The sequence below is a fragment of the Semicossyphus pulcher genome, unplaced genomic scaffold (genome assembly GCF_022749685.1).
Source record: "Semicossyphus pulcher isolate SPU_LCO1_2020_fin unplaced genomic scaffold, fSemPul1.0.p SCAF_28, whole genome shotgun sequence".
Classification (NCBI taxonomy): domain Eukaryota; kingdom Metazoa; phylum Chordata; class Actinopteri; order Labriformes; family Labridae; genus Semicossyphus; species Semicossyphus pulcher.
Genome location: NW_027211702.1, coordinates 7555001 through 7567327, shown reverse-complemented (window position 1 = coordinate 7567327; position 12327 = coordinate 7555001). Strand labels below are relative to the sequence as shown.

The window sequence follows — 12327 nt, the reverse complement described above, 5'->3', positions numbered from 1 at the left end:
GGCTGCGACAGGCTGCGACAGGCTGCGACAGGCTGCGACAGGCCTACAGACTGCGACAGGCTGCGACAGGCTGCGACAGGCCTACAGACTGTGACAGACTGTAACAGTCAGTGACAGACTGTAACAGACTGTAACAGACTGTAACAGGCTGTGACAGGCTGATGCAGGTGGACGATGGGAAGAAAAGAAGCATTAACAGTGAAGACTAAACTAATGGATCGCTCTCTGCGTTTACCCACAAACCGTCCAGCCAGTATGGCTTATAAGAGGAAAGGAACTTGTGACAATCGTTAGCATTAAGGCAAAGTTTAACTAGCTTGTTGGGTTGAGCAGTTTCTCTTTCTTCAGGGGAAGAACCGAACACGAGAACACAAACACGAGATCGTCGACGAGCAGCTACATGGGCGACCTGAACACTAGCTTCATGTCTAAAGATCTTTGAACAGTTTCAGGATCATCTGCGTCTTCTAACGGCTAAATATTCAACAGCTTTAAAAAGGAAGACTCAAAAGTGAATAAAATAAAACACATGTTGATTAAAAGAGAGAAAGAGAAATGCAATCAAGTGGACACCCTTCATTAAATTTATGCAATCCACTCGCATAAATACAACGCTCCAACTAAGAAGGAATCACATTTAAAGCTCAGTAAAACTAGTAACTATTCTCCACCAATATAATAGGTAATATTGTCAATCTGGATAGAGATCATAATCGTTCATCTGATTCATCTGGAAGGCACATCCATAAGGCTTCAGAAGGTGTTGCAAAGCGGTCTGCATGCTTCTCTCCCAACACTGACGGAAAACGACGGAGTGATTATTGCTGCATCACAAACACGACGACTGGTCCGATTAACTCGACACGTATGACATCAGGATTTCATGTGAACGACGTGAGCGCTGTGCACGACTGCTCGGAGCCTGAGAGAAATCAACTGTGACACGAAACACGAGGATGAGATCAAAACTAGAGCTACAAGCAGAAAGAAACAACATCTCGGAATAAATAGAAAGAAAGGAGCCGAGTGGGCGACGTGAACACCCCCCACCCCCACCTCCGCCTCCCTCCGTCACTCGTAGGGCTGCTCCGCCTCTCAGCCTTCGTCCTCGCTCGTGTTCCCAGCGCTGCCTCGGTCTGTGGCTGTGTTTTACCGTCTCTGGAGTGTGTGTGTGGTGCCGGTAGGTTTGGACTGGGAGGTGTGTGTGCGTCTGCTCCCAGAGGCAGAAGTGGATGTGAGACTTAAAAACATGGATGTTCTTCTCCCTGTGTGTGTGTGTGTGTGTGTGTGTGTGTGTGTGTGTGTGTGTGTGTGTGTGTGCGAGTGTGTGAGTGTGTGTGTGAGTGTGTGTTTAGGAGTAGAAGGTGAGGACGCTCTGGTGGTTTCCGCGCACCAGGATGATGGGGGGCAGCTCTTTGGACAGCGTCTCCAGCCAGGCCATGTACAGAGTGCTGGAGACCGCGCCCTTCCTCGCCAACGGCAGACTCCTGCAGAGAGGAGGAAGAGGAAGAAGAAGAGGAAGAAGAAGAAGAAGAAGAAGAAGAAGAAGAGAGGGGTGTTACTGATCAATATCATCCATAACATAACTCATAAAGATGCTTTTGTTTACATTCACGTCAACCAGACAAAGAGCTTCAGCACTGACAGCACACAGGCCTGTGACTGCAGGAGGAGAGACTGTCCACAGCTTTACACGCAGGTCAGCAGATCAGCAGGTCAGCAGGTCAACTCAGAGACAGACACACAATGTGCCCATGCAGGCTGACGATCACCACTTCACTTCAGCTTCATGTGAAGGCTCACAGGTTGTCAGGCAGCTACATCGAGCATCACGCACAGAGTGATGGAAACACGCTTCACTTAAAACAGATGATCTCCACGATGTAACGGACGTCCTGACTGTGACAGTCAGGTGAACAGAACCGCACGTGAACAGAACCGCACGTGAACAGAACCGCACGTTAACAAACCGCACGTGAACAGAACCGCACGTGAACAGGCTGCGTGTGTGTCGAGGGGCCGGCTCACTGAGCCTCAGCCGTCATCATGTGGAGCTTTGTGTTTTCTGAGAGAGATTGTGACACACTGACCAAAACAAACTTCTACACATCTCATGAAGCGCCCGTCTGAGGCTGCCGTCAGTAGCTCTGTGGGTGATTCCCTAACACCTGAAAGGTGTGAGGACCCATCAGCCAATGAGAAGGCTGTCTGTTAGCTCCTGTGGCCACAGCGTAGCAGCAGATCTCACACAGTTTGGACCTGTCAGCTGTCGACTGTGCTGCGTCACAAACTGAGCACGTCTGTAACAGCACAGATCTGCAGCCACACGCTGCTGCTCTGCTCGCTGAGTGACGGACACAGAGAGACGCCTCCTGCTGTCATGAAGAGTTATCTCCTCTCACTCAGGAGCAGAGCGAACAAGCTAGTTGGCTGTTTGCTGCAGACGTTGTGATGCATTCAAGTGCAGCTTGGTGGCCGTGACACACACAGTGTGAGGCCTTCATGCAGCTGTGATTTCAGTCTGTCGTCTCTGTTTTGTCCCTACACATCGACAGAGTCTCTCACAGAGGAGGAAGAAGGTGGACCTCTCTTCAGCTACTACAGAAGAGAGCACCCTCAAACACTCCTGCATTAACACATGGGGTACACACACACACACACACACACACACACACACACACGGAGCAGCAGCTTACATGACGATCAGGTTGGCGGTGCTCGAGTGCTCCTTCAGCAGCTCGTTGAGTCTGATCTGACGGTTCGTCTGCAGAGAAACAAACACAAACAGGTTCAACATTAAGGTGTCAGATTACCTGATTATCATCACACACCTACTCTGAGCCAACTCACACACGCACACACGCACACACACACACACACCACTGTTTCCAGTTCATCTGTTTATAGAGGCAGATAAACTGGGCTGCAGAGGATTAAAGAAGAACTCTCTCCTCTGAGCTTTAGAGACCAAGTCATACGGAGGATAAAGTGTTTATTGTCTGAAATTAAAACACACACACACACACACACACACACACACACACACACACACACACACACACACACACACACACACACACACACACACACACACACACACACACACACACACACACACACACACACACACACACACACACACACACACACACACACACACACACACACACACACACACAGTCACGGTGAGCAGCAGCGGTGCACTGACCTTGGCGCGGTACAGCTCCAGCTCGTTGTCGGTGATCCTCCAGGGTTCGCTGTTCTTCAGCCTCTCGGCCGCCTCCTGCTCCATGTCGTCCTCCTTCAGCCGATACGGCTCGATCATCTCCTCGAAGGCCGACACGCTGCACGACACACTCGTGGTTAATGTTCACTTCCGAGCAACAACAACACAGAATGAGTTTAGAAAACGTGAGAAGCAGACGGGGCTGTGTACGCACTACATTAAAAACAGGACTCTTATTTTGGTAGTGTGCTTCCTGTTTTCTAACCAGAAGGACTCAAACTGAAATGTTTCTGGTGTCGCATCATGACGAGTACGATCTGCTGTTTGTGACTAAAGACGATACGTTTCATCATTTGGACAAAACTTTTCTGCACAGCGAGGACGTTTTTTATTTTGACTTTCTTATATTTGATCAATAAATATTCAACATTTTGTTACATATTTAATTGTAAACTCAACAAAACAGTGAAAGGCACAAAGCCTGTGCGTTCATGAGGATATGAAATGATCGACTGTAAGTCAGGAGAGTTTGGACTCCACCGTCAGTCTGACCAGCAGAGGTTATCTGCACCTGTCACCTGGACGTCAAACAGAAGAGCAGGTCAGATACTGATCATGATCCTCATTGAGGCCAAACGCTGCCTTTAACAGATCGTGACTGGTCGTCTGAAATCTGTCAAATATATATATAATATATATAATGATATATAATGTATATATATACTGATATGTATAATGATGTGTATAATATATATGTATAATAATATATAGCATATAAAGCTGCTTCTGATCATTCTCTACTGAAAACAAAGTAAATGTTTTCTGTCGTCTCATGACGTTACCCAAACTGACCACATGAGGGCGCCACTGATCCTTTCCTCCTCCTGCTCCCTGGTTATGAACTCATCCGTCCATCAGTGTTTGTTCATGCAGGCTGATGTTAAACTAGTAACTTTAAATATTCATCAACTTATTTATTAAGTTATTTTGAAACTTTCCAATAATTTATTTCAGTCAGACGTTTGTTTCTTCAGAGATTTGATTTCGGCTCTTTGGATGGGCAGAAACATTTAATATGATGAACTCTGATCGTCTAAATAACCAATCATCTGAATGATCAGCATTATTTGGGTTCTGTTTGCCATTTCAGGACCTAAATCATCGACATCTATTTCTATACATCGACTGTGTGTGACGTCATCTTCACGCGTGCGTCCTCCTCCTTCCTTCTTCTCCTTCAGGCCGTCGTGTTTTCTCGACTGTTATTTTAGTTTCTGACACAAAGATCAGGTCCTGTTGAGTTTGTTTTGTGTTGAACGTTTGACTGTTTGTAATAAATCCGGATTTTTGTTTTATTTTATTGTTACTCATCCCCGACCCGTCTCCGGGGAGCCTAACAGTCCATACATTTGGGTAAGTTAAAGGTTAGAGTATATAGAAGAATAAATAAGATTAATCTTCATCCCGCTCCTTTGCCAACGCGTCCTGTTTGCTTTGAGTTACGTGTTGCAGTAGAAATTGTTGTACGTGTTTACGTTTCATATTTTTATTCCTATTTGTTACAGGAACATCTTCACACGTCACTGCTGACATCGAGAGACGGCAGGGAGCACAGAAAGCTTTAAACAAATCCACGTGTCAGTATTGTGAGGAAAATTAACTTTTCAGCATCGAAAAAACCAAAGTTTTTATATTTGAGTCCTTGTTTGTCTGGCTTTTATTTGAGGATATAGATGAGGTGTCTCATGTTGAGTTAGAGGCTGCAGAAATCTGTTGGAAGAGGACTTACTGCTCCTTCTTGGGCTTGGTGTTGATGTCTCCCAGCACGGTGATGTCCGAGAAGTCTATCCTGAACTTGCTCAGCAGAGTGGCCATGCTGCGCAGAGAGAGGAACACAGAGAGCTTTAGGATAAAGTCAGGAAAATAACTGCAAGACATTGTGAATCTGAGGAGCTGTGGGGTGAGATAACAGCTCTGAGTCACCGTGAAGGCCCGGGTGAGCCGCTTTAAATAGAGATGTTTGAACATGGAGACTCTGGGAGGGTGGAGGCAGGTAGGACGGGCTTTACTGGGAGCTCTGAGGCATCCTGTGTATGAGGGTAATTTCCTTCAGATCCAGCTTCAAAGAATCTGAGAGCTCGAGAGCTTTTCCTTTCACATATAGAGATGTACACGCCGCGTGTTCCAACTGTTTCTGTTGTTTGTCTTACTGTCGAATTCCTGCTTTCAAATGTGAAAATATAAAACAAAGAAAACGTACACAGCTCTGATACGGGTCAAAGGTCGTCCCCTAAAAGTTCTTGTTGTTTCCACTGACAGGCTCAGATTGTTATTCTAAGTGTGTGACAACATGACAGAAAGGATCCCTACAGAGATAGACCTTTTTGTTACAGAGGAAGATGATTGTTTTAACCACACACAGACGTTACATCGCTCTCTGCACACAAACCAGACTCCATTCAGAAAAACACTGATTGTACCTCGAATGAATATGTAAGATGCTGGTATACCGCTGCACCAATGTGTTGTTTTCTTGTGATACTGTGTGTTTCAGTAATGTAGAGTTGGATCCAAACTAAGCCACTAAAAACAATACAAGTCACACAGTAACCAAACAAACGGACTGACTGTGGCAGAGGTAGAGCAGCAGCTCCTGTGCTCTGTGACGTAAAATGAGGTTGTTTTTAAATGGAGTCTGGTGGCTGTGAGGAGATGTAACAGCTGTTTCTGGTTTTATTCTTATAATTTAACCTCACAGACACAGGAGCTGCTGCTGCTCCTGTCAGCTGGTCTGTTTGTGTTTCTTCTATAAATATTAAGTTGGATCCAAATGAAAATCAAAACACAAAACAGGCAGCAGGCAGCCAGCAGTCAGGCAGCAGGCAGCCAGCAGTCAGGCAGCAGCCAGCCAGCAGTCAGGCAGCAGCAGTCAGCAGTCAGGCAGCAGCAGTCAGCAGTCAGGCAGCAGGCAGCCAGCAGTCAGGCAGCAGCCAGCCAGCAGTCAGGCAGCAGTCAGCCAGCAGCAGTCAGGCAGCAGGCAGCAGTCAGCCAGCAGTCAGCCAGCAGTCAGGCAGCAGCCAGCCAGCAGCAGTCAGGCAGCAGTCAGGCAGCAGCCAGCCAGCAGTCAGGCAGCAGTCAGCCAGCAGTCAGCCAGCAGGCAGCAGTCAGGCAGCAGTCAGGCAGCAGCAGTCAGCCAGCAGTCAGCCAGCAGTCAGGCAGCAGTCAGCCAGCAGGCAGCAGTCAGGCAGCAGTCAGGCAGCAGTCAGCCAGCAGTCAGCCAGCAGGCAGCAGTCAGGCAGCAGTCAGGCAGCAGCAGTCAGCCAGCAGTCAGCCAGCAGGCAGCAGTCAGGCAGCAGTCAGCCAGCAGTCAGCCAGCAGGCAGCAGTCAGCCAGCAGTCAGCCAGCAGGCAGCAGTCAGCCAGCAGTCAGCCAGCAGCTCCTGTGAGTCTGGTGGCTTTGAAGCGAGCGACAAAAGACAGAAATATATTTGGTCATATTATATAGAAATATATTTGAGACTCAAGGCCACGCTTGATTCTCAGTTTTGCTTCATTGTAGTCCAAACCATAAGAATTACTATATTATTATTAATATTCTTATTATATTATCTGCTGGTGATTTGGTTCAATACTGCTGGAACCCTGTTGATCAGAAACCTGTTGATTCGTCCGGTTCGTAGTTTTGCAGCAAACAAACAAAAGGTGGATTTCAAAGTGCACACAGAGCTGTGAGCTCGCAGAGATAAAAGGCTGCGCTGCTAGCACCAAGCTAATTTTATCTCCAACAAAAGGAGGTAGGAGGCAGCTGGAGGGGACAATGAGAGACTGTGAGACATGTGGGGGAAAAGAGAGTGTGTGTGCGTGTGTGTGTGTGTGTGTGTGTGTGTGTGTGTGTGTGCTGAAGGTTTCTGCAGATATAAAGCAGTTACATTTGCTCATGCTGGCTGAGAATGAATCAGTCCAGGTGACGGTGTGAGCTGAATGAGGCTGCTCGTCCAGGTTGTAGTTACTCTCAGCAGTGTGGGCTCTGTGCTCGTGCAGTCTGACTGGCTGTGACTCAAACGTAAAGTCTAATTAATTAATTTATTTAACTTTAAATGGGAACACCCCACTACTTTGAATTCTGGGGTCTGTAGAGAACAGTTGTTTCAAGAACTCTCTGATCCCCGAGCTTTATCTAACATGCATGCTGACCCTCAGGTTCCTCTGTTACAGTGGATCAACGCTACTTCCCTTGCTGCCTTCAGGTGCAGGTGGGCGACTCCTTCTTAAACCTTAAACCTGCTTTTTAACACATTTTTATAATACTTTAAGAAATCAGGTTTCCATCCCCATCATTGCACCAAACCTGCTCTGTCAATTGATTTGAGTTGTTCTGGGTTTGAGCGCTGCAGCTGATACAGCAGATCTATACTGCAGGCTGGCCTGGGACAGGGGGTGTGAATCAGGGGCACTGCAGATTTAGAAGTCATGTAAATGACCTGTGGTGTTCCACAAGGCTCCATCCTCGGCCCCTTGTTGTATAAATCACATATGTAAACACACATGAAGGTTCATGCAGATGACAGAGTTTACGTCCTGTCCCAAATCAATAAAAAATGCTTCATGTTTAAGTTGATCATCTTTTGTCCTGTTTGTCAGAGAGAGCTGAACGTCACAAGAGATAATAATTATGTTGAACTTTGTGCAGAACAGAGCGTTTCACTGTCTTTAATATTATTACATAACAAACAGAAGAGCAGATAAATGATGAAGTAAAAGCTTTTGTCCACTCGAAATAGAGAAAAGTGAGATGATAAACAGACCGAGATCTGATGAGAAAGCTTCTCTGCACATTAACAAGGAAGAGACGCGTCCGGCCGTTCTGATGAACAGATAATCAGAGAGCCGACAGGATGTTCACATGAGGCGGCGGCGTTCCAAACATTGTGCAGACTCGTTTAACAAAAGTGACTTTTACTGATGAACACTCTGAACAGTTGGTTAACTGATTCATTCTTCTGTGAGCGTCCTCAGTGACATCAGAGCCATCCTCCAGTTTACCTCGTCTGCAGTAAGTCAGGTTTTAAGTCAGACTTGTGTTCAGATCGAAAGCGAAGCACATTTCCATCGCGTGTTACTCATGTGAGTCCGACCCGAGGATCATCATGGTTTATTCTCATCCTGTGAGTGTGTGAACATGACGTCTGGGTCACTGTGGGACCGAGCATGTTTACGCTACGAGTCGGTGAAGATCAAAGCTGCTGCATGTTGGTCACTACGACTAAACTAATAGAAACACAGCATCACTTTGATCGTTCGCCTGTTATTGGAGGCAGCGTTACGCCGCGCTCACACCGGTTAGGTCGTGCTCACACCGCGTCACGCCGCGCTCACACCGGTTAGGTCGTGCTCACACCGCGTCACGCCGCGCTCACACCGCGTTAGGTCGTGCTCACACCGCGTTAGGTCGTGCTCACATCGCGTCACGCCGCGCTCACACCGCGTGACGTTGTGCTCACACCGCGTCACGCCGCGCTCACACCGCGTTAGGTCGTGCTCACACCGCGTTAGGTCGTGCTCACATCGCGTCACGCCGCGCTCACGCCGCGTGACGTTGTGCTCACACTGCGGCAGGACTTCAACCAAGCGGTCACTTTGGACGAGCCGTAAGAACAGACGGTGAGATTTATTTATTGTTTGATGATTTAACAGTTTGTTAACTGAGCTTCACATCAGCACGACATCTAAATACGAGTGCTCCTCAGTCTGCAGGCTGCTACTTCTCAATCTGTACACGGTCATTATTAGAGTTAAGAGTGCTTATTAGACATGTATAGTAACATATCGAGCTCTTATACCTGACATGTGAATAAACGACATGTTAGTTTGTGTGTCAGCAGCAGCGGATCAAAGGAGGCGGCTCTGACTGTCTGCTTTTCATCTCAAAGCTCTCTCACGTCTGGTCGACCTCCTCTCCACACTCGTATGAATGAATCTCACATTCTTTACTTTGGTTGACTCTCAAACAGATTTCAGTTTCGAGTACTCACGCTCGGCGGTCGTGATCAATCCTGTTGATCTTCCCTCCGATGAAGACGCGGATCTTGCAGTCCTTCCACCTCTTCTTGTTGGTCAGCAGGTACGGGATGAGCAGGGTGAGACCTGGACCGGAGGCAACAAACAGCTTCTTAAAATACAAAGACATGAAACATCTGCTGTGTGGAAGTTAAAGTCAAAACATGACAGACTCTGATATTCATACACTTCTCGGCCCGATCGTCTCCAACTATGAAAGCTTCCTTCTTTATTTGAGTGTTAAAGTAACGGCGACTTGTTGTGTAGACAACAGGAGGAGACCTGCAGACCTCAGGGCGACCTGAAGGAGTCGCTGCTAAAACATGATCCCTCTCCAGCTTCCAACAAACACGGAACTTTTAAAGGGTTTTTTTGTCACTGTGAATAAAATGCAAAAAATGTAGTTGATGGTCGGACGTGGGGAAGAAAGGAAAATGCTTCTGTTTCATTTCTGCACCCACATCACCTCCGTCTTTGAACCACAGACAAATCTACATCCTCTCTCTCTCTCTGCAGAAACACCCGCCCAGTCGCTGCTTATTCATCAGCTGTTTACTCGTCTCGTCCTGGACATCACGTCACCGCTTCACGTGTGCAGCCGAACGTCCAGAGCTCAATAAGAAAGCACAATAATTATGATGCGGCGGATAAACAGGGTGAAGAGGGATCCTTCCAGCGGGGAAGGATGAAGGACGAGCGGCTCGTACTGATAACGTTTCTCAGCCAGCAGCAGCTAATGATGCGGAGCGAGCGGGAGGCACAAAGGAGGTCAAGAGAGGAGATTACAGAGTTCAGAGGGAGCAGGAGTGCACGTGGTGTTCAAAAGAACGTCAGGGATTATTTCTTTAGCGGAAGAAAGAAAAGATTTTATTAGCTAAAAGCTGCGTTATAATAAACAGCAGTGTCAAGGCGCTGCATCACTCTGCCAGGGTTTCTTTCCACGGTAACAACCCACTCGCTGCACGTCATCCCGACTGACTGACAGTTAATACGATTAAACACGTTTATTATCATCAACAACTGATGGTAATTAGTGAAGAAGAATTTGTGACTCAACTTCTGCTCCAAACGTACAACACAGATCCAGATACATCAGCTGGAAGCATCAGAGGTGTGTGTGTGTGTGTGTGTGTGTGTGTGTGTGTGTGTGCGCGCGCTGCAGCAGTGAAGAGGCCGACATGATGAGGCCGATCTGAAGTGTCACATGTCACCCCGTCTCGTGCCTGTGGCCTGGTTCACATGTTTGCCCCCTGCTGGGCTGACAGGCCCGATGAGGAGTGAGTCAGAGACAGACTGTCGGCTCAGAGGGAGAGAGAGTCCGTCTGACAGCCGAGGGGCGATCACAGCTCCATTATAACGTTATTAAAGAGTCACAGAAACAGATCGTCTCTGTCAGCTCCTCTGATCAACGCTTCTCTGTGACTTTAATCAATCAGAACACAATAAATAACTTCAGAGAGTTCTGCGGAGGTTTCATCGACACTCACACAGGAAGTACTTTTTCATCCAGACTCACCTCCATCATCAAACAGCCACCAGACGTCCACGGTGCCCTTCCCCTGCTTCTTCTGGAACTGCTGGCTGGCCTCCAGCAGCCTCTGATCGGACACATTCAGCGGGACGGTCGGGCTCTTCTTGTCTGCACGGAGAAGAGAAGGTACACCAAGAGAAAGCTCTTGAGACAGAATATAAGCTGTAATTAAAGTCATGTGTTGGTGTGTCAGACAGTCCTGAGAGAGGAACACAAACAAACAGAAGCTGTAGTTTGGATCTGTGACAGACAGATCTACGTGAAGCACCTAGAACACGTCACACACTTCTAATGAAACACACAGAAGCTGTCACACCTCAGCGACGGCTCTTTCCACTGTTCATGTCGGGGACGCTTGAAAAGCACCAGCGCGGGATGATACGATGTCAGAGTCTGAACAAAGACACGTTTTTAAAGGATGAACTCTCGGCTTTTATAAAGTTTGACGGGACAGAAAGTCTAAAATCTGGCCAAATGTTATTTTCTATTAGAGTTTTTAAATCACAGGTTTCTTCCCCGACTGTTTGTTTGTTTCCATCAGCTGAAACGTTGTACGCTGTGATCTAAAGATGTGTAAAGAGGTTTAAAACAATAAAACTTGAATTGTGCGACGGCTCGATGTTTGATTTGAGATTTTTGGGATGAACGTTTGCGCTTGTTTTGCCGACAACATGAACTCTACAGAGTCAGCCCAACCTTTCAGAGTCAGTGCGTCTTGCAGCTCTGAAACTACAACACAGACTAAAGCAGGATTCTGGAGGCATTTACTCATAACCTGTTGCTTTGCTTCCTTGCAAAACTATTTTATTAGATTTTCAGCTTCAGAGTTTCAACCTTCAGAAACATTTTTGTATTTATCCCATAAACCTGCAGCTTTGCTCGTGTTACCAACATGTTGCATGTCCGGAAAATCACTTTTAAAAATTTGAAAATTATGTTTCAGAGCGTCAAAGTAATGAGGACAAAGTCACAGAGTCAAGAGGATTCAAAGGTCAGCGTTTTTTTCTGCAGGTTGATTTTAAGGTTCAATTAAATAAATATTTATTATGTGACTTTCTAGTATTGAAAACGATCAGCTATGGATTGGACACTGACTTTTAGCAAAGCATTTCACCTCACAAAGCAGACTAACAGACCTCTGCAGAAGTAGACAGCAGCTCCTGTGAGGTAGAATCAGTGTTTTTCTGAATGGAGTCTGGTGTGTGTGCAGAGAGCGATGTAACGTCTGTGTGTGACAAAAAAAAATCATCTTCCTCTGTAAGAATTATTTTTATAATGTTGTAAAAGATTAAGAATCAAGAAACAGATGTTACATCGCTTCTCTTCATCTCTTCAAACACACCAGACTCCATTGACAAAAACACTCATTTTACCACTTAGAACACAGAGTGCTGCTGCTTCGATGGGTTCATTTGTTTGTGTTATTGTGTCACTTCTGCGTTTTTTGAAGAAAGTTTGGCTACAACACAACACTCGTAAAACACACAATAACACAAAACCAACCTATCGATACA

General features: G+C 46.5%; 1 protein-coding gene across 1 annotated transcript in view; it reads right to left on the bottom strand.

Annotated features, from left to right (window-relative positions):
* Window positions 1-12327, bottom strand: part of slc12a2 (solute carrier family 12 member 2) — a 67408-nt gene continuing 55081 nt past the window's right edge. Inside the window, exons 22-27 of the mRNA XM_069677301.1 lie at window positions 10799-10921; window positions 9258-9369; window positions 5016-5102; window positions 3209-3344; window positions 2697-2764; window positions 1-1487 (exon numbers count right to left, since the gene is read on the bottom strand). Coding sequence (XP_069533402.1) covers window positions 1352-1487; window positions 2697-2764; window positions 3209-3344; window positions 5016-5102; window positions 9258-9369; window positions 10799-10921 — 662 coding nt within the window. The 3' untranslated portion in view covers window positions 1-1351. The remainder of the gene's footprint in view (window positions 1488-2696; window positions 2765-3208; window positions 3345-5015; window positions 5103-9257; window positions 9370-10798; window positions 10922-12327) is intronic.